General features: G+C 46.3%; 2 protein-coding genes and 1 pseudogene across 3 annotated transcripts; all 3 read right to left on the bottom strand.

The window, feature by feature from the left end:
* Window positions 1–6,344: 6,344 nt before the first annotated feature.
* Window positions 6,345–8,553, bottom strand: LOC147960219 (uncharacterized; annotated as a pseudogene).
* A 12,682-nt stretch (window positions 8,554–21,235) lies between these two features.
* On the bottom strand, window positions 21,236–21,859 carry LOC147960220 (uncharacterized). Its single transcript, XM_087533219.1, has one exon. The coding sequence runs from the start codon at window positions 21,857–21,859 to the stop codon at window positions 21,236–21,238; it is 624 nt and encodes a 207-aa protein (XP_087389345.1).
* Window positions 21,860–24,480: 2,621 nt separating this feature from the next.
* On the bottom strand, window positions 24,481–27,497 carry LOC147960221 (putative F-box protein At5g55150). Of its 2 annotated transcripts, XM_087536169.1 has the most exons (3): window positions 26,440–27,497; window positions 25,801–26,334; window positions 24,481–24,973 (listed from the first exon to the last, which is right to left on the bottom strand). In XM_087536169.1, exons 1-3 carry the CDS (start codon window positions 26,996–26,998, stop codon window positions 24,894–24,896), a joined length of 1,173 nt encoding a protein of 390 aa, XP_087392295.1. In that variant the 5' UTR covers window positions 26,999–27,497; the 3' UTR covers window positions 24,481–24,893. The 2 variants fall into 2 exon arrangements, with proteins under 2 accessions (XP_087392295.1, XP_087392294.1); XM_087536168.1 differs by having other exon boundaries at window positions 25,801–27,496.
* Window positions 27,498–27,701: the final 204 nt, after the last annotated feature.

Here is a 27,701-nt window from a genome sequence, read left to right on the forward strand (position 1 = left end):
GTCAAAACCGGCGGATCTCAGGTAGAGGGTCCCGAACTGTGCGTCTAGGATCGATGGTAACAGGAGACGGGGGACACAATGTTTACCCAGGTTCGGGCCCTCTCTATGGAGGTAATACCCTACTTAATGCTTGATTGATCTTGATGAATATGAGTATTACAAGAGTTGATCTACCACGAGATGTAATGGCTAAACCCTAGAAGTCTAGCCTATGTGGGTATGGTAATGAGTATATGTGTTGTCCTTTATGGACTATCCCCTTCGGTTTATATAGACACTGAGGGGATCTAGGGTTTACATGGAGTCGCTTACATAAGAAGGAATCTTTGGTCGCCAAGCTTGCCTTCCACACCAAGTAGAGTCCAATCCGGACATGGTGCAGTCTTTCGGCCTTCATGTCTTCACAGCCCATCAGTCCGGCCCATGGATAACAGGTCGGACGCCCGAGGACCCCTTAGTCCAGGACTCCCTCAGCAGGGGCAGAGAGGAAGGGCTCGGGCACGGGCAACGGCGGTCCTGGGCGGGCTTGGGCGGCGGGGAGGTCGAGGGCGGCGATGGTGAGGTCGAGGGCGGCGGCGGTGAGGCTGAGGGCGGCCTCGGGCGACGGCGGTGAGGATAACAGCGACCTCGGGGGGAGACAGTGAGGTTGCGGGCGTCCACATTGGCAGGAGATGGCAGCGAAGTGGGGCGACGGCGAATTAGGGAGATGGCGGTGAGGGCGAGGGATTTGGGGGAGAAGTGGTGGCCGGGGGTGGGAAACCGTTGTTTAAGTGAAACGTAACGGTAGCGCGTTCCTGAAAACGCGCTATAGCTAAGTTAGCTACAGCGCGTTTCCTGAAACACGCTACTGCTATTCCTTCCTCCTTTTCACTTTTTTCATTTATTTTTCTTTACATTTTATTTTTTCTCCTTTCTCATTTTATATTTCTTTCATTTTCATTTACTTTTCTACTTGTTTTTCATTTTATTTTATTTTCCTTAGCAGTAGCGCCTTACACATAAACGCGCTGCTACAAAAAAATTAGCGGCAGCGCTGTTTCTAAAAGAGCGCTACTACTATGTGTAGCCGATCGGCTTAGTGGTGGGAATTTTTGTAGTAGTGCTTTTACAACGGGACGCGCTACTGCTATATATGTATCTGCAGCGCGGTTATTTAGTGCGCGCTACTGCTGTCTAGCAGTAGCGCCCTTTTTTAACACGCGCTACTGCTGAAGTTCTGTGTATAAGCTTTTCCCTAGTAGTGTTGTGACGCCCCCAATTTGATCGTACGCTAAACATACACGCAAACATGTAGGATCAAGATCAGGGACTCACGGAAAGATATCACAACACAACTCTGAAAACAAATAAGGCAAACAAGCATCATATTACAAGCCAAGGGCCACGAGGGCTCGAATACAAGTGCTCGATCGAAAACAAGTCAGCGGAAGCAACAATATCTGATTACAGACATAAGTTAAACAAGGTGTCATAAGATGGCTAGCACAAACTGGGATACAGATCGAAAGAGATGCAGGCCTCCTGCCCGGGATCCTCCTAACTACTCCTGGTCATCGGGGGCTTGCACGTAGTAGTAGGCACCCTCGGTGTAGTAGGGGTCGTCGTCGACGGTGGCGTCTAGCTCCTGGGCTCCAACATCTGGTTGCGACATCCGAGAAGAATTCAAAGAGGGAAAAGAGAGAGCAAAGCAACCATGAGTACTCATCCAAAGTACTCGCAAACAAGGGTCTACACTATATATGCATTGGTATCAATGAAATGGGTAGTATCTATGGACTAAACTACAGAATGCCAGAATAAGAGGGGGATAGCTAGTCCTATCTAAGACTATGCTTCTGGCAGCCTCCATCTTGAAGCTTGTAGAAGAGAGTAGCTGGTAAGTTCACCAAGTAACAACGTATAGCATAATCCTACTTGGCGATCCTCTCCTCGTCGCCCTATGAGAGAGCGATCACCGGGTTGTATCTGGCACTTGAAAGGGCGTGTTTTATTAAGTATCCGGTTCTAGTTGTCATAAGGTCAGAATACAACTCCGGGTCATCCTTTTACCGAGGGACATGGCTATTCGAATAGATAAACTTCCCTGCAAGGGTGCACCACATTACCCAACACGCTCGATCCCTTTGGCCAGACACACTTTCCTGGGTCATGCCCGGCCTCGGAAGATCAACACACCACAGCCCTACCTAGGCCTAGCAGAGAGGTCAGCACACCGGTCTAAATCCTAAGCGCGCAGGGGTCTGGGCCCGTCGCCCGTTGCACACCTGCATGTTGCGAACGTGGCCGAGGAGTAGACCTAGCAACCTCCATGACAGAGGAAGTTGTGTTACACGGTCCAACCCGGCGCGCGCCGCTCAGTCGCTGACGTCTAGTAGGCTTCGGCTGATACTACAACATCAAGTGCCCATAATTGTTCCCGCGTGGTGGTTAGTGCATATAGGCCAGTGGCTAGACTCAGATCAAATATCCAGATCTCGCTAAGCGTGTTATTTGAAGTATCCGCGGACGCCGACTAGGGATCAGGCCCACCTGTCTCCTAGGTGGTCACAACCTGCCCTGTCGCTCCGCCACGAAGTAACAGTCGGGGGCCTTCGGGAACCCAGGCCCATCACTACCTGGATGGAACCACCTGCCCCTTTAGCCCCCCACATCGGAACCACTTGCGGGTACTCTACGAGCCGACCCGACTTTAGTCACATCATGTAACCTGTATAGTATGTATGTATGTATGTATGTATATACTCCTGATCACTTCCCTAAGTGATCACGGCCCAGTAGCATAGCATGGTAGACGGACAAGAGTGTAGGGCCACTAATGTAATATACTAGCAACCTATACTAAGAATTTAGGATTGCAGGTAAAGGTATCAACGGTAGTAATAAGGACATGCTATGCAGCAGTATAGGATCAAACCGACGAAACAGTAACACTACTCTAATGCAAGCAATAGAGGGAAAGAGTAGGCAATATCGGGATGAACAAGGGGGATGGCTTGCCTGGAAGCTTGGCAGAGAAGGATGGGTCGTCAACAGCGTAGTCGTACTGGATAGCAGCGTCATCGGTCTCGGTGTCTAAAGAGAGAAGACGGGGAAGAAACTGTAAATATAATGCAAACATATGCATGACATGACAATGAGCGGTGCTAGGTGTGCCCTAATGCGGTAGTAGGTGCTACTGGCGAAGGGGGGAAACATCCGGGAAAATATTCCCAGTGTGTTACATTTTCGGACAGACGAACCGAAGAGGGATTGTTGCATGTTCGCTATGCTAGAGACGTGTAGTGGAAGAACGGACTGCGTATTCGGATTCGTCTCGTCTTTCTGAGCAACTTTCATGTACCAAGTATTTTCATCTGAGTTATAGATTATTTTATATTAATTTTAAAGATTTTAAATCATTTTCTAGAATTAATAGATTAGTTTAATTCAAAAACATTTGTTGCATCAGCATGACATCAGCGGTCAACTCTAACCGTTGACTGGTCAAACTGACGTGTGGGTCCCGCTGTCATAGCCATAATTTAACTAAACAGGATTAATTAGTATAATTAGGTGGTTATGTTGTTTAAGTTCAATTAGTTTAACTAAACCAATTTAATTAACTTAATTAGTTAACTAATTAATTAATTACTATTTTTATTATACTATTCTTTTTTTGTTTTACTGGGGCTGGGCCCCAGCAGTCAGTGGCCAAGAGGCCTAGCGGGGGAGCTGGGCGTGGGCGTCGGGCGCCCGGACCCGGGCGCTGGCCAGCAGCGATGGACGGCGGCGCCAGTCGCGGGAGGTGGCGGTGGCTGCAGGAGGCCAGCGGCGGAGCTTGCAACAAGTGGGCGCGGGAGTGCGGGGGCGAGGGAGCAGAGCTTCGGTGCGGCCATGGAGGGTGAAGGCTGCCAGCGGGCGAGCAGCATGGCGAGCAGGGCAGGCAAGTGGGAGCGAGGTAGGCAAGGCCAGGGTGGGGTGGAGCAGTGGGCAGCGGCGGCGAAAGCAGGCAGCAGCAGCGCAACACGTAACAGGTAACATCGGCAACACAAGCTGTAGCGGGCAGTGATACGTCTCCGTCATATCTACTTTTCCAAACACTTTTGCCCTTCTTTTGGACTCTAACTTGCATGATTTGAATGGAACTAACCCGGACTGACGCTGTTTTCAGCAGAATTGCCATGGTGTTATTTTTGTGCAGAAATAAAAATTCTCAGAATGACCAGGAAATCAACGGAGATTATTTTTGGAAAATATAAAAAATACTGGAAGAAGAATCCACGTCAGGGGGCCCACACCCTGTCCACGAGGGTGGGGCGCGCCTACCCCCTGGGCGCGCCCCCTGCCTCGTGGCCCCCTGACGCTCCACCAATCTCAACTCCAACTCCATATATTCGTGTTCGGGGAGAAAAAAATCAGAGAGAAGGATTCATCGCGTTTTACGATACGGAGCTGCCGCCAAGGCCTAAACTCTCTCGGGAGGGCTGATCTGGAGTCCATTCGGGGCTCCGGAGAGAGGAATCCGTCGCCATCGTCATCATCAACCTTCCTCCATCGCCAATTTCATGATGCTCACCGCCGTGCGTGAGTAATTCCATCGTAGGCTTGCTGGACAATGATGGGTTGGATGAGATTTATCATGTAATCGAGTTAGTTTGGCTAGGATTTGATCCCTAGTATCCACTATGTTCTGAGATTGATGTTGCTATGACTTTGTTATGCTTAATGCTTGTCACTAGGGCCCGAGCGCCATGATTTCAGATCTGAACCTATTATGTTTTCATGAATATATGTGAGTTCTTGATCCTATCTTGCAAGTCTATAGTCACATATTATGTGTTATGATCCGTTAACCCAGAAGTGACAATAATCGGGACCATTACAGGTGATGACCGTAGTTTGAGGAGTTCATGTATTCAGTATGTGTTAATGCTTTGGTCCGGTACTCTATTAAAAGGGGCCTTAATATCCCTTAGTTTCCAATAGGACCCCGCTGCCACGGGAGGGTAGGACAAAAGATGTCATGCAAGTTCTTTTCCATAAGCATGTATGACTATATTCGGAATACATGCCTACATTACATTGATGAACTAGAGCAAGTTCTGTGTCACCTTATGTTATAACTGTTGCATGATTGATCGCATCCGACATAATTATCCATCACTGATCCAATGCCTACAAGCTTTTCATATATTGTTCTTTGCTTATTTACTTTTCCGTTGCTACTATTACAATCACTATAAAACCAAAAATATTACTTTTGCTACCGTTACCACTACTATCATATTATTTTGCTACTAAACACTTTGCTGTAGATATTAAGTTTTCAGGTGTGGTTGAATTGACAACTCAGCTGCTAATACTTGAGAATATTCTTTGGCTCCTCTTGTGTCGAATCAATAAATTTGGGTTGAATACTCTACCCTTGAAAACTGTGCGATCCCCTATACTTGTGGGTTATCAGGCAGTAGCGACGGCGAGAAGCAGGCGAGGCCAGGGACAGGCGAAGCGGGAGACAATGGGGCGAGGGTGCGGATAGGACGAAGCAAGCGCGAACGGGCCACGGCACGGGCGGGAGTGGATGTGCCGCGACACGGGTGGGCGCGAGCTTGCGGTAAGGGGCGCGGCCACAATGAGGTGACCCCCATAGATTTCCACTTTCCAGTGTGGGCTGGCTGGTTGTAGTAATCCTCCTGACCATTAGTAATCAACGCTAATTTTTTGACTCGACAAGTCAATGACCACCTGTAAAGCCATAGCGAATTAGTAAAGATATCCAGGTGGCTGCGAACTAAGAGCATCTCCAGCCGTTGGCCCCCTAGGGGACGCGTAAAATCGTCGCCTGGGGGTGAGCTGGCGCTAAAATCGGCATGGGGCGAGCGGGTTCCCAGCTGCTCGCCCCAGGGTCTCCCCCAGACACGGGTTAAAAAACAGAATTCGACAAAGTTCAGCAAATTGGACAAAACGTTCGGCTAAAGTTCGGCAAACTTGACATATATTCGACATGTTCGACGTTACATAAGTTATTTAAAAAAACCCAACTAAGGGGCGAAGAAGTCGCTGAGCGCAGCGAAGTCGCCGACGTCGCCGCCGTCCTCGTCGTCATCGGCGGCCTTCTCCTTCTTGACGTGGCTGCCCCTGCTGGACCCCTGCCCGGTGTCGCCCTGGTGGACCGGTTGCGGCGGCGTGTCGTCGTCGAGGACGACGACGCCTCCCTCGTCCCGGCCATGGTGCCGAGCTTCAAACCGCTCGTAGGCGAGGTGCTGGCGCTCTAGCTCCGTGCGTGCCCAGTCTTCATGCGCCCATTTGAGGGCCGCTGTCGTCAAGCTCCTCCTCCTTGACGCCGCCGGCGATCCCGGGCTCCTTCACGATGAGGAGCCCCGGCTCCATCTTGACGGCGGCGAGCCCCGGCTCCGTCTTTGGCTTGACGTAGCGCGGAGGAGCCGAGGAGGAGGCGTGCCTGCCGCCCTCGTTGATGACGATGCCGGCGTTGCGGGTGCGCCGGCCGAGCGGCGCCTCCATGGAGGGCTCGGCCTTGACACTGAATAGCGCCGACGAGCCAGATGAATGGGAGGAGGAGCGGGAGGAGGACTGAGAGCAGGAAGACGAGGAGGAGCCGAACCTCCTGGGCGCCCATTGCCCGGCGCTCCGGTGGGGGGCGGGGCGGCCGCCGCGGCAGGGTATGCCAGCGGCAGGTTATTGCCACCCTCGAGGTATGCCAGCACTTCGTGGAGCGTGCGGCCGGGGGCGCCCCACCATACACGGCGCCCATCGTTGTTCTTAACGCCGCCCACCACCGGCGCCCCGTTGGTGGACGCCAGCCGCTGCACCTGCCGGTGCTGGAAGTACGCCGTCCACGACGCGTGGTTGTCGACGGCATACTGTGGGAGGGTGCGCTGCTCGTCCGTCAGGGACGCCCGCACACGGTCGACCTCGATGGCGAAGATGCTGGGAAGCGCGTCGATGTCGGGCACCGAGGGGATGGGGCCGCCCCCGTTGCTGAGCCTCCACCCCGTCGGCCCGGCGCGCATGTCCGGCGGCGTCGGGATGTTGGCCCTGAAGAGGAGGTACGCCTCCCACTCGTGGAGCGAGCGGCGGCCGAAGCCATTGGTCGTCGTCGGGTCGCCAGGGAAGCGTTCGGCCATCGCTGAGAGGGAAGGGAAGGGGAAGAAAGGGGAGATAGGCAGAGCTCGGCGGCGGACGAGAGAGAGGCAGAGCTCGACGACTGGTTTTGGGCTCGGGCTGGTGTGGCCAGCAGCGAGGGGGAGCCGCTGGTTTTTATAGCCCTGCGCCATGTGTACGCGTGGCGGGAGGGGAGGCGTCGCCACGCCCGCCCATGACGCGCCGCCCATGAGGAATCAATGGCAAGATTGCCGCCGGTCAGCCTTGCCATTGATTCCCGCAGAATCCGAGGCATTCTGGGGGAAGATGACGTGCGTGCCGCTGACTTGGCGGGCCCGCGGCTTTTTTGCGCCAAAACTGCTCGCCCCGGCGCCCCGGGCACTCCCAGCGTGCCGGGTTTGGCCTGGGGCCGCCGGCGCCAGTTTCGGCCCAAACTGATGAAAACGGGCTCCTGAGGGCGCGACTGGACCGATTTTTGAGCGCCGGCGCGAAAAAAACGTCTGAGGAGGGTCTGTTGTGGGCACGGCTGAAGATGCTCTAATCTATGGTTGGATAGCTAGGAGGACCGTGGTATCTCAGCCCACCAAAGTTTAAGTTCTAGACTTGATATTGGTGCTCGCATTTTTTTGCATTTATTTCAAGCCTTCTGGTGATGTGCATTTAGTGAGAGGAGACGTTTCCATTGACTATGAAGGCAACTTTACAATTTCATGAATCTCTGTCAGCTCAATCTTCAATTTTTCGAAGGTGTTCATTGGAGTAGAGAATGTGTATGCGCGTTCATAGGTGTATACTCATGTACGTTACTGACTTCGATTGTATGGTGTTAAAATAAGATAACTAGGTGGCTCGTGGATGGGCAAGTGGCCCAAGTAAGGATGCATTAGCCTAGAGACGATCAATTAGTTTCCACTATTTTGACTTTAGAACCGCGGTCGCCTTCGGGCGCTAGGGCATTGAAGAAATATCTCGTACATTGGTGTTTGTGGTGCTATCTGTGCTTCGGACCTTCGTAGCACATTTTAAAATTAAAAAAATGTGTAAAAGAATTAAACACATTCACATATCATCAATGTTCATTGTCGCAAAATTATAAATTGAAATTGAAAACATTGCTCAAGATACAAAAATAACAAATTTAACACTGAGTAGTATGCAATATAAGCTGAGCTTTAGATTTGGCACATTATCACATTGATGTCAAATTTGTCATTTTTGTATGTCAAGTAATATTTGAATTTTGAGTTGAAATTTTGCGACAACAAACGTTAATGTTGTGTGAATGTGCTAAAATTTCTCATATTTTTGAAACACTTTAAAATATGCTAGGAGGTCAGGTGCATTGGTAGCACCATAAACACCGGTGCACTGGATACGTTCCCTAGGGCATCATCAGTCGCTGGCGGCGCTTCGTAGCTTCGTCGACCATTGCCCCGCAAGGAATTACGTCATGGCTCCTGCAAAAGAAATAACAATCATGCTGTCGTCTATGGCATGCTAGTGCGTCAATCTCATGATTTCTTTGTGCTTTTAGATTTCACGTTTAGGGGTCGCATCAGATCCAAGGTAGATCATATGGTTCGTGTCTAGACCATGTAGTAGTAAGTTAAAATTACTAGGTTTTGTACAAGCTGCTGGACGGTTACTATTTGTCTTGCTGATTTTAAATTACATGTTGGTTTGTATACATAATAGTTTCAATCCCAAAAACAATTTTTGTTAGCTACAATCTCTGTTTAGTTGATAACTACCGACAACTTTTTCTCACATAACTAGAAATTACCCAAGCTAGAATTGAAAGCAGACTATAGGAATATGAGATTGTCAACTTTGTTTCATGTGTGTAGGTGCAAGAGCTACATTCAAACTAATCGAAATATACCTTACTCCTAATTGCAAAGTTTACGTTATATTGTGTTTCTTTTGCGTGGTCATTGACGAAAAAAACATTTTCATGGTCATAGGCTTTGTCCTCCCCCCCCCCCCCCACACACACACACATGCTCAAATCCTGGCTCCGCCTCTGCCGAACAGGACACGCCAACTGTCGGACGCGATGACCCGGATGAGTTGGACGTGTCATCGCTCCACCAGCGCTGGGATGGCAAGAATGTTGGGGAACGCAGTATTTCAAAAACTTTCCTACGATCACGCAAGATCTATCTAGGGATGCATAGCAACGAGAGGGGAGAGTATGTCTATGTACCCTCGTAGACCGAAAGCGGAAGCGTTATGAAACGCGGTTGATGTAGTCGAACGTCTTCATGATCCAACCGATCAAGTACCGAACGCACGGCACCTCCGCGATCTGCACACATTCAGCTCGGTGACGTCCCTCGTGCTCTTGATCCAGTTGAGACCGAGGGAGAGTTTCGTCAGCACGACGGCATGATGACGGTGATGATGAAGTTACCGATGCAGGGCTTCGCCTAAGCACTACAACGATATGACCGAGGTGGAAGTCTGTGGAGGGGGGCACCACACACGGCTAAACAATCAACTTGTGTGTCTATGGGGTGCCCCCCTTCCCCGTATATAAAGGAGTGGAGGAGGGGGCGGCGGGCCCTCTCATGGCGTGCCCAAGGGGGGGAGTCCTACTCCCAGTAGGAGCAGGTTTCCGCCCTTCCCTAGTTGGAGTAGGAGAAGAAGGAAGAGGGAGAGGGAGAGAAGGAAAGGGGGGCCGGCCCCCCTCCCAATTCGGATTTGTCTCCTCCTCTCTCCCACTAAGGCCCAATAAGGCCCATTGACTCCCTGGGGGGTTCCGGTAACACCCCGGTACTCCGGTAACCCCCCGGTACTCCGGTAAATACCCGAACTCATCCGGAACAATTCCGATGTCCAAACATAGCCTTCCAATATATTGATCTTTATGTCTCGACCATTTCGAGACTACTCGTCATGTCCGTGATCACATCCAGGACTCCGAACTACCTTCGGTACATCAAAACACATAAACTCATAATACCGATCATCATCGAACGTTAAGCGTGCGGACCCTACGGGTTCGAGAACTATGTAGACATGACCGAGACTCATCTCCGGTCAATGACCAATAGAGGAACCTGGATGCTCATATTTTTTCCTACATATTCTACGAAAATCTTTATCGGTCAAACCGCATAACAGCATATGCTGTTCCCTTTGTCATCGGTATGTTACTTGCCCGAGATTCGATCGTCGGTATCTCAATACCTAGTTCAATCTCGTTACCGGCGAGTCTCTTTACTCGTTCCGTAATGCAACATACCGTCACTAACTCATTAGTCACATTGCTTGCAAGGCTTATAGTGATGTGCATTACCGAGAGGGCCCAGAGATACCTCTCCGATACACGGAGTGACAAATCCTAATCTCGATCTATGCCAACTCAACAAACACCATCGGAGACACCTGTAGAGCATCTTTATAGTCACCCAGTTACGTTGTGACGTTTGATAGCACACTAAGTGTTCCTCCGGTATTCGGGAGTTGCATAATCTCATAGTCATAGGAACATGTATAAGTTATGAAGAAAGTAATAGCAACAAACTAAACGATCATCCTGCTAAGCTAACGGATGGGTCAAGTCAATCACATCATTCTTTAATGATGTGATCCCGTTAATCAAATAACAAATCATGTCTATGGTTAGGAAACTTAACCATCTTTGATTAACGAGCTAGTCAAGTAGAGGCATACTAGTGACACTCAGTTTGTCTATGTATTCACACATATACTAAGTTTCCGGTTAATACAATTCTAGCATGAATAATAAAAATTTATCATGTTATAAGGAAATATAAATAACAACTTTATTATTGCCTCTAGGGCATATTTCCTTCAGTCTCCCACTTGCACTAGAGTCAATAATCTAGATTACACAGTAATGATTCTAGCACCCATGGAGTCTTGGTGCTGATCATGTTTTGCTCATGAGAGAGGCTTAGTCAATGGGTCTGCAACATTCGGATCCGTATGTATCTTGCAAATCTCTATGTCTCCCTCCTTGACTTGATCGCGGATGGAATTGAAGCGTCTCTTGATGTGCTTGGGTCTCTTGTGAAATCCGGATTCCTTTGCCAAGGCAATTGCACCAGTATTGTCACAAAACATTTTCATTGGACCCAATGCACTAGGTATGACACCTAGATTGGATATGAACTCCTTCATCCAAACTCCTTCGTTTGCTGCTTTTGAAGCAGCTATGTCTCCGCTTCGCACGTAGATCCCGCCACGACGCTCTGCTTGGAACCGCACCAACTGACAACTCCACCATTCAATAAAAATACATATCCGGTTTGTGACTTAGAGTCATCCAGATCAGTGTCAAAGCTTGTATCGACGTAACCGTTTACAACGAGCTCTTTGTCACCTCCATAAACGAGAAACATATCCTTAGTCCTTTTCAGGTATTTCAGGATGTTCTTGACCGTTGTCCAGTGATCCACTCCTGGATTACTTTGGTACCTCCCTGCTAAACTAATAGCAAGGCACACATCAAGTCTGGTACACAGCATTGCATACATGATAGAACCTATGGTTGAAGTATAGGGAATGACTATCATTTTCTCTCTATCTTCTGCAATGGTCGGGCATTGAGTCTGACTCAACTTCACACCTTGTAACATAGGCAAGAACCCTTTCTTTGCTTGAGCCATTTTGAACTTCTTCAAAACTTTATCAAGGTATGTGCTTTGTGGAAGTCCAATTAAGCGTCTTGATCTATCCCTATAGATTTTGATGCCCAATATATAAGCAGCTTCACCGAGGTCTTTCATTGAAAAATTCTTATTCAAGTATCCTTTTATGCTATTCAGAAATTCAGTATCATTTCCGATCAACAATATGTCATCTACATATAATATCAGAAATGCTACAGAGCTCCTACTTACTTTCTTCTAAATAGAGGCTTCTCCAAAAGTCTATAAAACCATATGCTTTGATCACACTATCAAAGAGTATATTCCAACTCCGAGATGCTTACACCAGTCCATAAATGGATCACTGGAGTTTACACACTTTGTTAGCACCTTTTGGATCGACAAAACCTTCTGGTTGCATCATATACAACTCTTCTTTAAGATATCCATTAAGGAATGCAGTTTTGACATCCATTTGCCAAATTTCATAATCATAAAAATGCAGCAATTGCTAACATGATTCGGACAGACTTAAGCATCGCTACGGATGAGAAGGTCTCATCGTAGTCAACTCCTTGAACTTGTCGAAAACCTTTCACAACAAGTCGAGCTTTATAGACAGCAATATTACCGTTAGCGTCAGTCTTCTTCTTGAAGATCCATTTATTCTCTATGTCTTGCCGATCATCGGGCAAGTCAACCAAAGTCCACACTTTGTTCTAATACATGGATCCCATTTCAGATTTCATGGACTCAAGCCATTTCGCAGAATCTGGGCTCATCCTCACTTCCTCATAGTTCGTAGGTTCGCCATGGTCAAGTAACATGACTTTCAGAAAAGGATTACCGTACCACTCTGGTGCGGATCTTACTCTGGTTGACCTACGAGGTTCGGTAGTAACTTGATCATAAGTATCACGATCATGGTCATTAGCTTCCTCACTAATTGGTGTAGGAATCACAGGAACTGATTGCTGTGATGGACTACTTTCCAATGAAGGAGCAGGTGCAATTACCTCATCAAGTTCTACTTTCCTCCCACTCACTTCTTTCGAGATAAACTCCTTCTCTAGAAAGGATCCACTCTTAGCAATGAATGTCTTGCTTTCGGATTTGTGATAGAAGGTGTACCCAACAGTCTCCTTTGGGTATCCTATGAAGACACATTTCTTCAAGTTGGGTTCGAGCTTATCAGGTTGAAGTTTTTTCACATAAGCATCGCAGCCCCAAACTTTAAGAAACGACAACTTGGGTTTCTTGCCAAACCACAGTTCATAAGGTGTCATCTCAACGGATTTAGATGGTGCCATATTTAATGTAAGTGCAGTCGTCTCCAAAGCATAACCCCAAAACGTTAGCGGTAAATCAGTAAGAGACATCATAAATCAGTAAGAGACATCATAGATCGCACCATATCTAATAAAGTGCGGTTATGACGTTCGGACACACCATTACGATGTGGTGTTCTAGGTGGCGTGAGTTGCCAAACTATTCCGCATTGTTTCAAATGAAGACCAAACTCGTAACTCAAATATTCTCCTCCACGATCAGATCGTAGAAACTTAATTTTCTTGTTACGATGATTTTCCGCTTCACTCTGAAATTCTTTGAACTTTTCAAATGTTTCAGACTTATTTTCGTCAAGTAGATATACCCATATCTGCTCAAATCATCTGTGAAGGTCAGAAAATAACGATACCCGCCACGAGCATCAACACTAATCGAACCACATACATCAGTATGTATTATTTCCAATAAGTCTGTTGCTCGTTCCGTTGTTCCGGAGAATAGAGTCTTAGTCATCTTGCCCATGAGGCATGGTTTGCAAGCATCAAGTTATTCATAATCAAGTGATTCCAAAAGCCCATCAGCATGGAGTTTCTTCATGCGCTTTACACCAATATGACCTAAATGGCAGTGCCATAAATAAGTTGCACTATCATTATTAAACTTATATCTTTTGGCTTCAATACTATGAATATGTGTATCACTACTATCAAGATTTACTAAAAATAGACCACTCATCAAGGGTGCATGACCATAAAAGATATTACTCATATAAATAGAACAGTCATTATTCTATGATTTAAATGAATAACCGTCTCGCATCAAACAAGATCCAGATATGATGTTCATGCTTAATGCTGGCACCAAATAACAATTATTCAGGTCTAAAACTAACCCCGAAGGTAGATGTAGAGGTAGCGTGCCGACGGCGATCACATCGACTTTGGAACCATTTCCCACACGCATCGTCACCTCGTCCTTAGCCAATCTTCACTTAATCCGTAGCCCCTGTTTCGAGTTGCAAATATTAGCAACAGAACCAGTATCAAATACCCAGGCGCTACTACGAGCATTAGTAAGGTACACATCAACAACATGTACATCAAATATACCTTTCACTTTTCCATCCTTCTTATCCGCCAAATACTTGGGGCAGTTCCGCTTCCAGTGACCAGTCCCTTTGCAGTAGAAGCACCCAGTCTCAGGCTTAGGTCCAGACTTGGGCTTCTTCACTTGAGCAGCAACTTGCTTGTTGTTCTTCTTGAAGTTCCCCTTCTTCTTGAAACTGGTGGTCTTGTTGACCATCAACACTTGATGCTCCTTCTTGATTTCTACCTCCGCAGCCTTTAGCATTGCGAAGAGCTCGGGAATTGTCTTATCCATCCCTTGCATATTATAGTTCATCACGAAGCTCTTGCAGCTTGGTGGCAGTGATCGAAGAACTCTGTCAATGACACTATCATCAGGAAGATTAACTCCCAGTTGAGTCAAGTGGTTGTGGTACCCAGACATTCTGAGTATATGTTCACTTATAGAACTATTCTCCTCCATTTTGCAGATGTAGAACTTATTGGAGACTTCATATCTCTCAATCTGGGCATTTGCTTGAAATATTAACTTCAACTCCTGGAACATCTCATATGCTCCATGACGTTCAAAACGTCGTTGAAGTCCCGGTTCTAAGTTGTAAAGCATGGCACACTGAACTATCGAGTAGTCATCAGCTTTGCTTTGGCAGACGTTCTTAACGTTGTCAGCAGCATCTACAGAAGGCTTGTCACCCAGCGGTGCTTCCATGACATAATTCTTCCATGCAGTAATGAGGATAATCCTCAAGTTACGGACCCAGTCCGTGTAGTTGCTACTATCATCTTTCAACTTAGCTTTCTCTAGGAACGCATTAAAATTCAACGGAACAACAACATGGGCCATCTATCTACAACAACATAGACATGCAAAATACTATCAGGTACTAAGTTCATGATAAATTAAAGTGCAATTAATCATATTACTTAAGAACTCCCACTTAGATAGACATCCCTCTAATCATCTAAGTGATCACGTGATCCATATCAACTAAACCATGTCTGATCATCACGTGAGATGGAGTAGCTTTCAATGGTGGACATCACTATGTTGATCATATATACTATATGATTCACGCTCGACCTTTCGGTCTCAGTGTTCCGAGGCCATATCTGCATATGCTAGGCTCGTCAAGTTTAACCCGAGATTTCTACGTGTGCAAAAATGGATTGCACCCGTTGTATGTGAACGTAGAGCTTATCACACCCGACCATCACATAGTGTCTCGGTACGACGAACTGTAGCAACGGTGCATACTCAGGGAGAACACTTGTACCTTGAAATTTAGTGAGAGATCATCTTATAATGCTACCACCGTACTAAGCAAAATAAGATGCATAAAGGATAAACATCACATGCAATCAAAATATAAGTGATATGATATGGCCATCATCATCTTGTGCCTTTGATCTCCATCTCCAAAGCACCGTCATGATCACCATCGTCACCGGCTTGACACCTTGATCTCCATCGAAGCATTGTTGTCATCTCGCCAACTATTGCTTCTACGACTATCGCTACCGCTTAGTGATAAAGTAAAGCAATTACATGGCGATTGCATTTCATACAATAAAGCGACAACCATATGGCTCCTGCCAGTTGCCGATAACTGTGTTACAAAATATGATCATCTCATACAACAATTTATATAATCACGTCTTGACCATATCACATCACAACATGCCCTGCAAAAGCAAGTTAGGTGTCCTCTACTTTGTTGTTGCAAGTTTTACGTGGCTGCTACGGGCTTCTAGCAAGAACCGTTCTTACCTACGCATCAAAACCACAACGTAGTATAGTGATTGCTTTTTGATCTTCAGAAAGAACCCTGTTCATTGAAACCGACTCAACTAAAGTTGGAGAAACATACACCCACTAGCCACCTGTATGCGAAGCACGTCGGTAGAACCAGTCTCGTGTAAGCGTACGCGTAATGTCGGTCTGAGCCGCTTCATCCAACAATACCGTTGAATCAAGAATCAACTAGTGACGGCAAGCAATATGTATATACTCACGCCCACAACTCCGTTGTGTTCTACTCGTGCATATAACATCTACGCATAGATCTGGCTCGGATGCCACTGTTGGGGAACGCAGTATTTCAAAAAAAATTCTATGGTCACGCAAGATCTATCTAGGGATGCATAGCAACGAGAGGGGAGAGTATGTCTACGTACCCTCGTAGACCGAAAGCGGAAGCGTTATGAAACGGGTTGATGTAGTCGAACGTCTTCACGATCCAACCGATCAAGTACCGAACGCACGGCACCCCCGTGATCTGCACACGTTCAGCTCGGTGATGTCCCTCATGCTCTTGATCCAGTTGAGACTGAGGGAGAGTTTCGTTAGCACGATGGCGTGATGACGGTGATGATGAAGTTACCGACGTAGGGCTTCGCCTAAGTACTAGAATGATATGACCGAGGTGGAATTCTGTGGAGGGGGGCACCGCACACGGCTAAACAATCAACTTGTGTGTCTATGGGGTGCCCCCTCCCCCGTATATAAAGGAGTGGAGGAGGGAAGGATCAGCCCTCTCATGGCGCGCCCAAGGGGGGAGTCCTACTCCCAGTAGGAGTAGGTTCCCCCCCCCCTTACCTAGTTGGAGTAGGAGAAGAAGGAAGAGGGAGAGGAAGAGAAGGAAAGGGGGGCCGGCCCCCCTCCCAATTCGGATTGGGATTGGGGGGGCGCCCCCACCTTGGCCGCCTCCTCCTCTCTCGCACTAAGGCCCAATAAGGCCCATTGACTCATTGGGGGGTTCCGGTAACACCCCGGTACTCCGGTAACCCCCCGGTACTCCGGTAAATACCCGAACTCATCCGGAACAATTCCGATGTCCAAACATAGCCTTCCAATATATCGATCTTTATGTCTCGACCATTTCGAGACTCCTCGTCATGTCCGTGATCACATCCGGAACTCCGAACTACCTTCGGTACATCAAAACACATAAACTCATAATGCCGATCGTCATCGAACATTAAGCGTGCGGACCCTACGGGTTCGAGAACTATGTAGACATGACCGAGACTCATCTCCAGTCAATAACCAATAGAGGAACCTGGATGCTCATATTGATTCCTACATATTCTACGAAGATCTTTATCGGTCAAAACCGCATAACAGCATACGTTGTTCCCTTTGTCATCGGTATGTTACTTGCCCGAGATTCGATCGTCGGTATCTCAATACCTAGTTCAATCTCGTTACCGGCAAGTCTCTTTACTCGTTCCGTAATGCAACATCCCGTCACTAACTCATTAGTCACATTGCTTGCAAGGCTTATAGTGATGTGCATTACCGAGAGGGCCCAAAGATACCTCTCCGATACACAGAGTGACAAATCCTAATCTTGATCTATGCCAACTCAACAAACACCATCGGAGACACCTGTAGAGCATCTTTATAGTCACCCGGTTACGTTGTGACGTTTGATAGCACACTAAGTGTTCCTCCGGTATTCGGGAGTTGCATAAACTCATAGTCATAGGAACATGTATAAGTTATGAAGAAAGCAATAGCAACAAACTAAACGATCATCGTGCTAAGCTAACGGATGGGTCAAGTCAATCGCATCATTCTCTAATGATGTGATCCCGTTAATCAAATAACAACTCATGTCTGTGGTTGGGAAACTTAACCATCTTTGATTAACGAGCTAGTCAAGTAAAGGCATACTAGTGACACTCAATTTGTCTATGTATTCACACATGTACAAAGTTTCTGGTTAATACAATTCTAGCATGAATAATAAACATTTATCATGGTATAAGGAAATATAAATAACAACTTTATTATTGCCTCTAGGGCATATTTCCTTCAAGGAATAGCGCTCGACTGCTTGACTAGTGTCAAGGTCCTCCTGTGACATGCACTTCATGTTGCAGTAAGGGGCGGAGGGCGAGCTCCTCGATCTCCTCCTCCAGGTGGTCCCAATTAGGGTCGGCTTTGGGCCTAGGCGGGAGGCTAAGAGAGAGGAGCCCATACGTTATGTGAGAAAAAAGGAAAATGGTGGATCAATCCGGTGATACTGTGCTGGCTGGCTTGATTTCCTATTTGCCACATTTTGCCACAACTAGTGGAGGCTACGCACAACCTGATTGACCAAGGGAGTGACACATGGGCCGGCCCATTGAGCTGTATTATACGTGTGAGCGGTTTTGAGAACTTCCTGGAAGGTTCCTGACCGGTTTTGCTACCTTTTAGAAGGTTCGTGAGCCAAGTTTTTCCTCCTTTTTGTTATTTACTCGCTCTTTTGTTGTCTTTCATGTTTTACTATTTGTTTTTCTGAAAATTTTCAAATTTAAAAAATGATCTCTTTTGCAAAAATTGATCACATATTAAAATAGTGCGTTCTCAAAATATATTAAGGGAATTTTAAAAAAATCGTATTTCTAAGCATTTTGTTTTGAAATTCCAAAAATGTTTCTGTTTCAAAATTTTGTTCGCATATAAAAAAATGCTCACAAATTTTTTAAAAAAATTGTGTTCCCCAGAAATGTTCCCATTTTCAGAATCCACAAATTCAAAAGTTGTTTAAGAACTAAAAATGATTTAAAAAAATGTCAGAATTTTAGAAAAAATAAATCAGGTTTCCAAAAAAGTGTTTAAATTTTTCAAAAAACGTTCTTGATTTTAAAAAAAAATGAAATAAAAAATTGACCAAAAGTCGGTTGGTTACAACGCATCGACCGCTACAATGCGTTTTTTTGTTGCAGTGCACCATCTGGATTTTTGTTTCAAAAATTGGCACGCTATGGGAGCCGAATCAGTATAGTAGTCCGCTTGGCACTTACTGCCCCACTGGGCAGGCACAGTCAGGCGAAGCCCATGTGCGTTGTGCGTCTATATGACGCAAACGTGCCATATAGGAGGTCACGTGGCTGGCTCTACGTGTATGTGCAAAATCACTAACTAGGGAGTATCCTTGTAAAGGTCACTCTCACCTTCAGTGATGGTGACAAGTGGCACACTACATGCCCGCATTTCTAAAAACCTGAGCTTTTTTTTCATAGATTCATTTTTTCAAAGCGTTTTATCTTTGGAATCGTGCATCCAAATCCTGATCCGTTTTCACAATTTGATCGTGTCAAGATCCTCAAAACTAGATCTCATGTTAAGATATTTCGATGAACTTTTTTCGTCGAAAAAATCAAAAAGCATGGAAAACCCCAAAACAAAAACAAAACGAAACTGAAAAAAAGAATGAAAACCAAAAAAAAAACAAAGAATAGGAAAAAGCATAACCTGTGTCCAACTATGCTTCTTCTTCAGAACATATTGTGCTTCCCACGGAAAAGCATTGCTTCCTAAAAAACCCTGTCAAAACCTCGAGAAAACCAAGCAAAAGCAAGAAAAAAATAAACGCGTGCAGGCAGCTGAGCGCACCACTTGCATGCTCCCACTCCATCAAACGTGACCGCTCGATTTCCCCCCGAGGTGATGCCCTCTGATTAGTTTTTTAGGGCGCCACTATATCTCGCTTGACCGATGGAAGCCTCGACTGATGGGAGGCGCGAGATGGGCCGACGAAGGTGCACGGGAGCACACAACCTCATTTTTTTCATGTTTTATGTTTTTTTTGCTTTGTTTTTTTTCTTTTGTTTATACTTGCAAAAATTCTAAATAAATATATGACAAAAATACTTTACATAAAACATTTGGAGAAAGATGTTAACCAAGCATTTGAAAAATGTTAAATGTGTATAGAGAAGATGTTTCTCATATATTAAAAAGTACAATGTGTATGAAAAAAGTTGCTCATGTATTAAAAAACCTTTGTGCATCTTACTTTTTTCATTCTCTATACACATTGTACTTTTTTATATATGAGAAACTTTGTAAGTGATACATTGCAAGTGAAGTTGCAAATGATACATTGCTCCACAATATATGATTCATTGCAAATGATACATTGCAAGTGATACATTGTTCCACAATATATGAAAAACTTCACTTTTTTATATATGAGAAACTCTGCAAGTGATACATTGCAAGTATATGTTTCTCATACATCTTGCTAAAGATTTTAACTAAGCATTCTGTTAGTCTTTATGTTCTAATATAACATTGACCCACAATCATTTATCCTCTTACTTTGCAAGTGAAGTTTTTTTGCAGGAACCTTGCAAGTGAAGTTGATGCATATATACAACCTTAAGGGCCCATGTTGTAGGCTTCGTCTTATAGCCCCAAAATATTGTTGGCCCTGGTCCCAATCGATGTTGTCCAACTCCGATCCCTCCTGAAACATGGTGATGTCGGATCGATCTAGGGTTTGGGCGGAGCGGAAAGGAGAGGATAGAATGGAGACTATGAGGACCAAACGAGGGAGGGGGTTGTTCTGTTTAGATGGACCCGGGTGTCGAACCGATATGACGGGCATGTGCGGATATCCTCATTTCTCTCCACATATGGGCTGGGTTTGGGAGGATTCTAGATTATCCGGACATTTTGTCTCGAGTTTGGGGGAGCTGTTGGATGGCCGTTTTTGTTTCCACACATGTCCGCACTGTTCGCATGTACATATGGGAGGGGGTGGAGGGGGCTGGAATGGGTTTCACCCTTGGAGACGACCTTAGGTGAAACACAACTTTAATATAGAGTTTCTTACTGCTAGAGTGGCACGACCTTTGATTACCTCATTGTGTGGAATGGAACTCCGAAAGTCTAATAGATTAACCCAACATACGCACATCTCAAATATAACTCCTAGGTTGTTTCTTTTTGCAGGGAAATTCCTAGAATGTTTGATTATGAGAGTTTTTTTAGGGAAACCATAGGACTCTGCTGCGTATTTTTAAATTAATTTTCAAATAAATGTTACAAGGAAATGTAAAAAAAAGCTATACAAACAAAAGGAAAGTACAAAGAGCAAAATAAACATAGGCAGGAAATAAAACAAAGCTGCCGAAAGCCCTACCTGAAAGCTTGAACCCAATCTATGAGTCTAGTGAGCTCCTTTCTCTTAGCCCTGTAGGTAAGCCAGTGTTCCTCCTTAATTTTTTTTTGAATTTTCACCGGGGGGGGGGGGATCTCCCCCACCTGAATCTAATATTGCCACGAATCAGCAGATGCAGGGTGGTGCGGTCAGATCAACACGCGAGGACAACATTTTTGCATCATATAAGGGGGGGGGGGGATCAGCCGCGCGGGGCAGCCAGGGCCTGAAGCCAAACATCAATGTGTCCACGGTCCTCCTCGCGGAACCTGCCCCGCCATAGCACCGCGTCATCCCTGCAGCATTTGAGAGTAGCCCCCAGAGAGGGGTTCTCCCCTCGGAACACCACCGCATTCCTCCGTTTCCAGAGGTGCCAGATGCAGAGGAGGAAGAAGGCAGTCGGGGAGGCCTCCCCAACGGCCGGCCGGACATCGAAGAGATGGAGGCCACGGGACCTCCCGACACGCGGGTCGATGCTAATGCAGTGCCAGAAACGCACGGCCACCCCGCACACGAAGAAGAGATGGTCGGCCGTTTCCAGGGAGGCCGGGCAGCACGGGCAGCCAGCCCCCTGGGCGTCAACGATAGTTTTGCGGAGAAGGACGTCCCGGGTGTGGATCCTGGCCAGAGAGAGCAGCCAGGCAAAGAACTTCACACGGGACGGGGCGGCCGAACACCACAGAAACCCAACGGCCGGCGACGAGACGCCGACATAGCGCAACAAGGCGTACACCGATTGCGAGGAGAAGGCACCATGGGGGGCGCTACATAGGACGGCCCGACGCCCATCCGGAGCGGGCGTCGCAGGGCAGTCACGCAACAACATCAGCACATCGGCCAGCTCATGGGCCGCGACGCGGGTCAGACCCGGGACTAGAAGAGCCGGCAGTCCCCTCCGCCGCACCTGGGCAACCGTGGCCTCGGGCAGGGAGGCGTGAGAGAATAAGGCCGGGTAGGCACAGCGTAGGGGGCGGGGGGCAGCAAGTCGTCGTACCAGAAGGAGGTCCTCCACACCCCCCCCCCCGCCCCAGCAGAAACCCTGGTGAGCCCCCGATAGAGGGGAAGGAGCGCCTGCAACTCCGCCCAGTGCGGTCCTCTGGCCGCAGCCGCTCCGGCATCGAGCAACGAGCGCCCATGGTGAGTTCAGACTATGGGCATAGGAAGTACAAGTGATCCCTTGTCTCCAATGATTATGAGAGTTCAAACTATCGAGTTATATGTGAGCATGGCATTTTTATTCATGGGTCCGGCTACCAATGGATACTGTGTACACTAGACACATGTATGTAGTTTTTCTTTTGCCCACGAATTCTCGTGGGTGGTACCGACAAACTCATGGGTTGGGCATGGGTGCAAGTTTTATTCCATGGCTATAAATTCGATACATGTGTGACATGTGAGCCACAATTGTCACTGATCCTAAACCCCATAGACAACCCCGAAACCCTATAAAAGTCTTTTGTTGTGTGAATCAGACATTAAGTATTATAATGTTTGCAATACATACTAAATGCATATTAGTACTATACTGTTGTTGGGACTTATTTTGATTTTGTTGCCGATGTACATATTGTTGCAAGTATTGTTTGTCTTTGCTCAAAGGATAACCATGGATATAGCTAGATATCCAACTGTTATGGGCATGGGTAGAAATTATCCCATGGATATATCCGCACATGGGCATGGGCATGGGCGTGGATCTCGAGGAGCTCTGCACGTCGAAAACCACCCCATTGCCATGCTTAGTCATATGTTGCTGGAGTGGCATAACCCCTTTTTTCTTCCAGAATGGGCATAACCCCTTAAGATCTAGTTTCATAGCATTCAAAGTTTTGCATTCAAGTGTTTGAGAATTCATCTACCAACACATGTACATGAAAATCAACTCTTCGAGTGTCCGGAAATGCCTGGCGTGCTTAACTTCTCATGCCCTTCAATTGTCAGTCAGTGATGATATTCCAAGCGACATCTCATTACAAACGTTAGCTGATGATGTGTTTGTACAACTTCAGGGGGCCGTGGCCTGGTAACCATTATCCATGTGACTAAACAACGAAGATATTCTGCTGGGGTTTTCTTCCTAATTGGTTTATCCCGAGAAATCCGTAATCTAAGTCTAGGCATCAGATCCTTGATCGACTCAATCCACGTACATTGTATCTTGGATATTCTGAGAAGTTGGGAATACAAAATAGTAGAGAGGGATAGCCTAATTTTCATGAAAGCATTTTGTTGTGAAGAAAAGAATGAACTACAATTTCAAGTGGAGTCGTATGCAGTCATGGAAGTACCAGTGAAGCTCATGATATCATTTCAAATTCAAGGTACACAGATGTCCGTGCATGATGACTTCAAGACGGTGAAGGACATATTGGCAGGTTGAGTTTGTTGGATGTGTAAAATACACATACAGGTTAGGCTATAGTCGAATTCGTAATTATCAAAATGTTAGGTGCATGAGTCAAACAAGATAAACCCATACTTAATATATTATGGCACTGCCGGATGGTCAAAATAGATTAGACGAAATTGGTAGGGTAGACACTAGATCAAGAGAAGAACGGTGCCTGTGGGTGGGTATCCGGACCGGCTGCGGCGCGGTGATTGAGATGGTATGTGATGGCCTTGTTGGGCTTTCTCATCGATACATATTTTGGATTTAATACATTGAGATTAGAGGAACACTAGTAGTGATGCACTAGGATGTAGATATTCGCGCTGAATCTCGTTATCAAATGTTGATGTCGTGGTATAACTGATTCCTGGATGATCGAGGTGAGCATTTCCGATGATTGGCTGGTCACTGTAGATAAAAGAGTCTGATTTGATCCTACTCAACCTTATCAAGCTGTATATTTGAAGCTGTACCTCTACAGAGGGAAATAGAATGCAACATTTGAAGCTGTGTGGTTCTTCTGCTGAACATACTGTAGGAGAACCTACAAGATAGTTGCCACTGGTGTTCGCAGAAACCAGTAGTTGACTCGAGCGTCCTCGCCATTACGATAGGCGTCTACCATATATTGGTTGTTGAAACACCCAATTTCAGGTGGTGGTCGATGCATCCCTTGGCGAGGCCGACTCATGGAAGCTTCTTGCCAGAGCAATAACATTTGTATTGTTTGTCGCAAGAGACGAATAATACCATACATTAATGAGATCCTTCTCTGATTTCTTCCTCCCTGTCTGGGGATCTGAATTGGTAACAAAGGTATCATGATGGCGCATGCGAATGCTGCAGCATTACAGCAGAACTGTCAAGAATTGTGATGTGTGCGTGTGAATACAAGAATTCTGCGCGCCACAATTTCTCAGACGAACAGCTACAAAACGGTCATGCATCACCATTCCGAAATTCGGTCTCAAGCAATTGACCAGAAACTAGTTCTGAATCATATTTCGAAAAAAAGTCAGCTAATACACAAAGTGCGACAGGGATGCTGATAGTTTCACAGTTTAGGACTGAATTTTATAATAATTCCAAATTTGTTAAGCTGTAACAAAGATGAAGATAAACTAATAGGAATAAGAAGAAAGAGGATACCCCAGTTTCACTTGAAGCTCAAAGATCCCGATGCCACGGTGAGTTGACTCAAAGGCTACTTGAAGTTCAGTAAACTGAAAGCAAAGACTACATGGCAAGTTTCATTGATATAAAATGTCAGCTGGGCGTCTCAGCTAATCTCCCTCCGTTGTAGCTTTACTGTGACCCCGACAACGAGTCCAGTCAGTGCCCCGAGACAGAATACAAGGAAAGCTATCTCCTGTCTTAATACAAATGGCCAATGAGATCATTAAGCTCGACATGTATCAAACTGTAAATTTTACAGTTCAATATCTGTCAAAAAACAAAACACAGTTCAAACGAGTGATGCTTTCGTGATCTGATTGTTGATGACAGCACTGGAGAGTTCCCTCCCACAATTATTATCTTGAAAGCCTGCCAGTATAAGTAGGAATTAGTTAGCAAGCATAAACATCGTTTCATTATGTACAATAGATACCGCACTCCTATTTAACATATATTCCCTCCGTTCCTAAATATGTCTTTTTAGAGATTCCAATATGGACTACAAACGGAGCAAAATGAGTGAATCTACACTCTAAAGTGCGTCTATATACATCCGTATGTAGTCGTTATTGAAATCTATAAAAAGACTTATATTTATAAACGGAGGGAGTAAAAGGTAATCAGTTGTGAAGTTTGAAATGCAATTTTGATCTACACTAGAGCAAACGAAGAAGGCACTGTACCAAAATAAACTGAAAACAGAAAAAAAAAGAGAAATCTAAGAGATACTTTCAGCGATTCCACCACCAATGCAATGCTAAATCATCTCTAAAATACACATCTTTCTGAGGATGCCATTTAAAAAACACATGAAGAGTTTTCAAAAATTCTCAAACGTAAATGAAATAAAAATGTACTGCAAAAAGAAGAGCATATATAACACCCGTGCAAAGTTCAACTCCAAATATGCTTCCATTTATCAAATAATAAGAGATAAAATTGACTGAACAGAATGAAAGCTTAGTTTTATGTTTAGAACATTATTCACATTCAATTTTGTCTTTTTTGCTGAAGCTATTCTGAACATCCTAATTCGGACCGAGCCTACGCGGACACGCATATAATTCGAAGTGCATTTCTCTTATTATGTACGTAAGCACTGAAAAATGAAATGAGAGAATGGTTGCTATTGAAAATGGAATATACAACAAGTAGCATTTGAGAATATATATACTGGAGAGAAGTTGAAACCGTACCTCTTTTTGCAAGGTTGGGTGTCAACCATATTGGAGGGAACCACGTCCGCCAGGGTTCAGGATAAACCACCTTACATGTGGTATCAGTTTCCAAGTTGTACACTCCTATGTCACGGAGATCATCTTTCCCGGTTACTAGTTCGTCATCATGATCATCAGTAAAATATACATGGTTTGGCATCAAGTCTGGATGATGCTTTACACTGAAGCAAGACGTTGTACTTTTGCCGATAAACAACGCATGGTCACCTATTCCTTTCATCTTGACACGCTTTTGCTCAACAAAATCTACCTTGTACACTTCGATTTTAGTGATATACGTCTCACCACCTGGTTGTTCATGATCCAGAATCTGCTTCCTATCAACCTGGAGGACATCTCCCCATGGGGCCTTAACAATGTATGATCTTTCACCAAACAAAAACATATCTGGCAAAACTCTTTCGTGGATGACAGATGGTCCATTTAAATTAAACGCATCAATTGCACCTTGAGGAGTCATTGCATAGAACCATCCATCATGGGATATGCAATCTGCATAGAAATTACATATTTTGAGCCAATTCCAGTGAACATCTCCCACTTTGGTAAACGAGAGCTGAGCATATGGCTGGTGGATGAGCATGACAACGCATTCACCTTTCGATGGATCAGATGATAAAATTGCCTTAGTATAGAAAAAATCACCATACTCGTCCAAATCAGATACATAGGGTGTATCCTCCACCCTCGGAAGCTCTCCGTCGTAGTAAGACACCTCATACTTCTCAAGAACTCCGCCATCATTAAGGATAGGTTTGACGTGTTCCATGGTCGTTGCGGGAGGGAGTGCAATCCTGTCACCGGTGATCGGATTGAGCAGCGTCAGGTCAGACCTTTTATCCATGGTGACTATCCATCCATGTGTTGAGCCAATCCAGTTGTTGATGGGAGGTTCAGGCAGGGGCATGGTGTAGGCCTTTCGCTCCGAGAGACTGTACATGCCAAGAGCGCTCCTGCCAGCGGCCTCAGTGCAATAGAGTAAACAGGGTGTCTGGGAGGCAGGGCAAACACCGATACGCCGGAGCACAGAGACCGCCTTGTGCCAGGCTGTGCAGACGGAGGCGGATCGGAGGAGATCCGGGCACTCGAGCAACTGGAGTACGGTGGTTAATATATCCGCCGGTAGCCCGGACCAATCTGGGGCTGGAGCTTCCATCGCCAACCCAAGATGATGGCGTTGCGGCGCCTAATTGCCCAGTCGACGGCCAAGGTTCTGATTTCTACCGCCTAACTGACGCCGGATTCGGGAAGGTGGGGTGGATGTGGAGCTGAGAAACCCGGGCCAAAGCGCGCGGCGGGGCGAACGGGCCCGCCGATGATGGGGCGGCGACGCTGCAGAAGGAGAGCAGGCGCACGGAATGGGCCCATCCACGCCGGAGCGGGCGCTGGCCACTGCCAGGCAGCCGCACACCGCGGCGGCGGCGGCACTGGTGCGCAAGACGGCAGCGCTGGCTCGGCCGGCGCCGACGGCGCTGCTGGGCGAAGGGGAAGGGAAGGAGAGCCGGAGAGACTTGGGAAGGATTGGGATTTGGGAGGTGGTCGCCGACACCGTTGTTTATCCGGTTGCAGCCGCCGTAAGGAAGGGGAACGAGGGCGGCTCGGTCGTGAAATCTAGCTCGGCACGCCTTGGGCCGTGCCTGGGCTGCGAGGGCGAACCTATTTGCCGCCCACTTCGAGCGAGCAACCGAGAGAACTAGTACTCATGAGGGTTTCTCGTGCCGCCGTCGCCGTCGTGATAAATTTAGGTCCTCCCACCTTCAGTTGTCCTTAGCGTTGAGGGTGAGGGACCTCATATCTTTTAAGACATTTATATTCTTTGTCAATGTCTAGTGATCATCAGAATTTTGTGAAAATAAAGT

The sequence above is a fragment of the Triticum urartu genome, chromosome 7A (assembly GCF_056163025.1).
Source record: "Triticum urartu cultivar PI428250 chromosome 7A, HENAU_Tu73, whole genome shotgun sequence".
NCBI lineage: Eukaryota > Viridiplantae > Streptophyta > Magnoliopsida > Poales > Poaceae > Triticum > Triticum urartu.

What these genes read in the sequence shown, in the direction of transcription:
- LOC147960220 (XM_087533219.1), bottom strand. Translation starts at nt 21,859, where the DNA reads ATGTTGTTGCGTGACTGCCCTGCGACGCCCGCTCCGGATGGGCGTCGG.
- LOC147960221 (XM_087536168.1), bottom strand. Translation starts at nt 26,998, where the DNA reads ATGGAAGCTCCAGCCCCAGATTGGTCCGGGCTACCGGCGGATATATTA. An exon ending in ACCCAACCTTGCAAAAAGAG is followed by an intron (nt 24,974 to 25,800) that starts GTACGGTTTCAA and finishes TTATACTGGCAG; the next exon opens with GCTTTCAAGATAATAATTGT.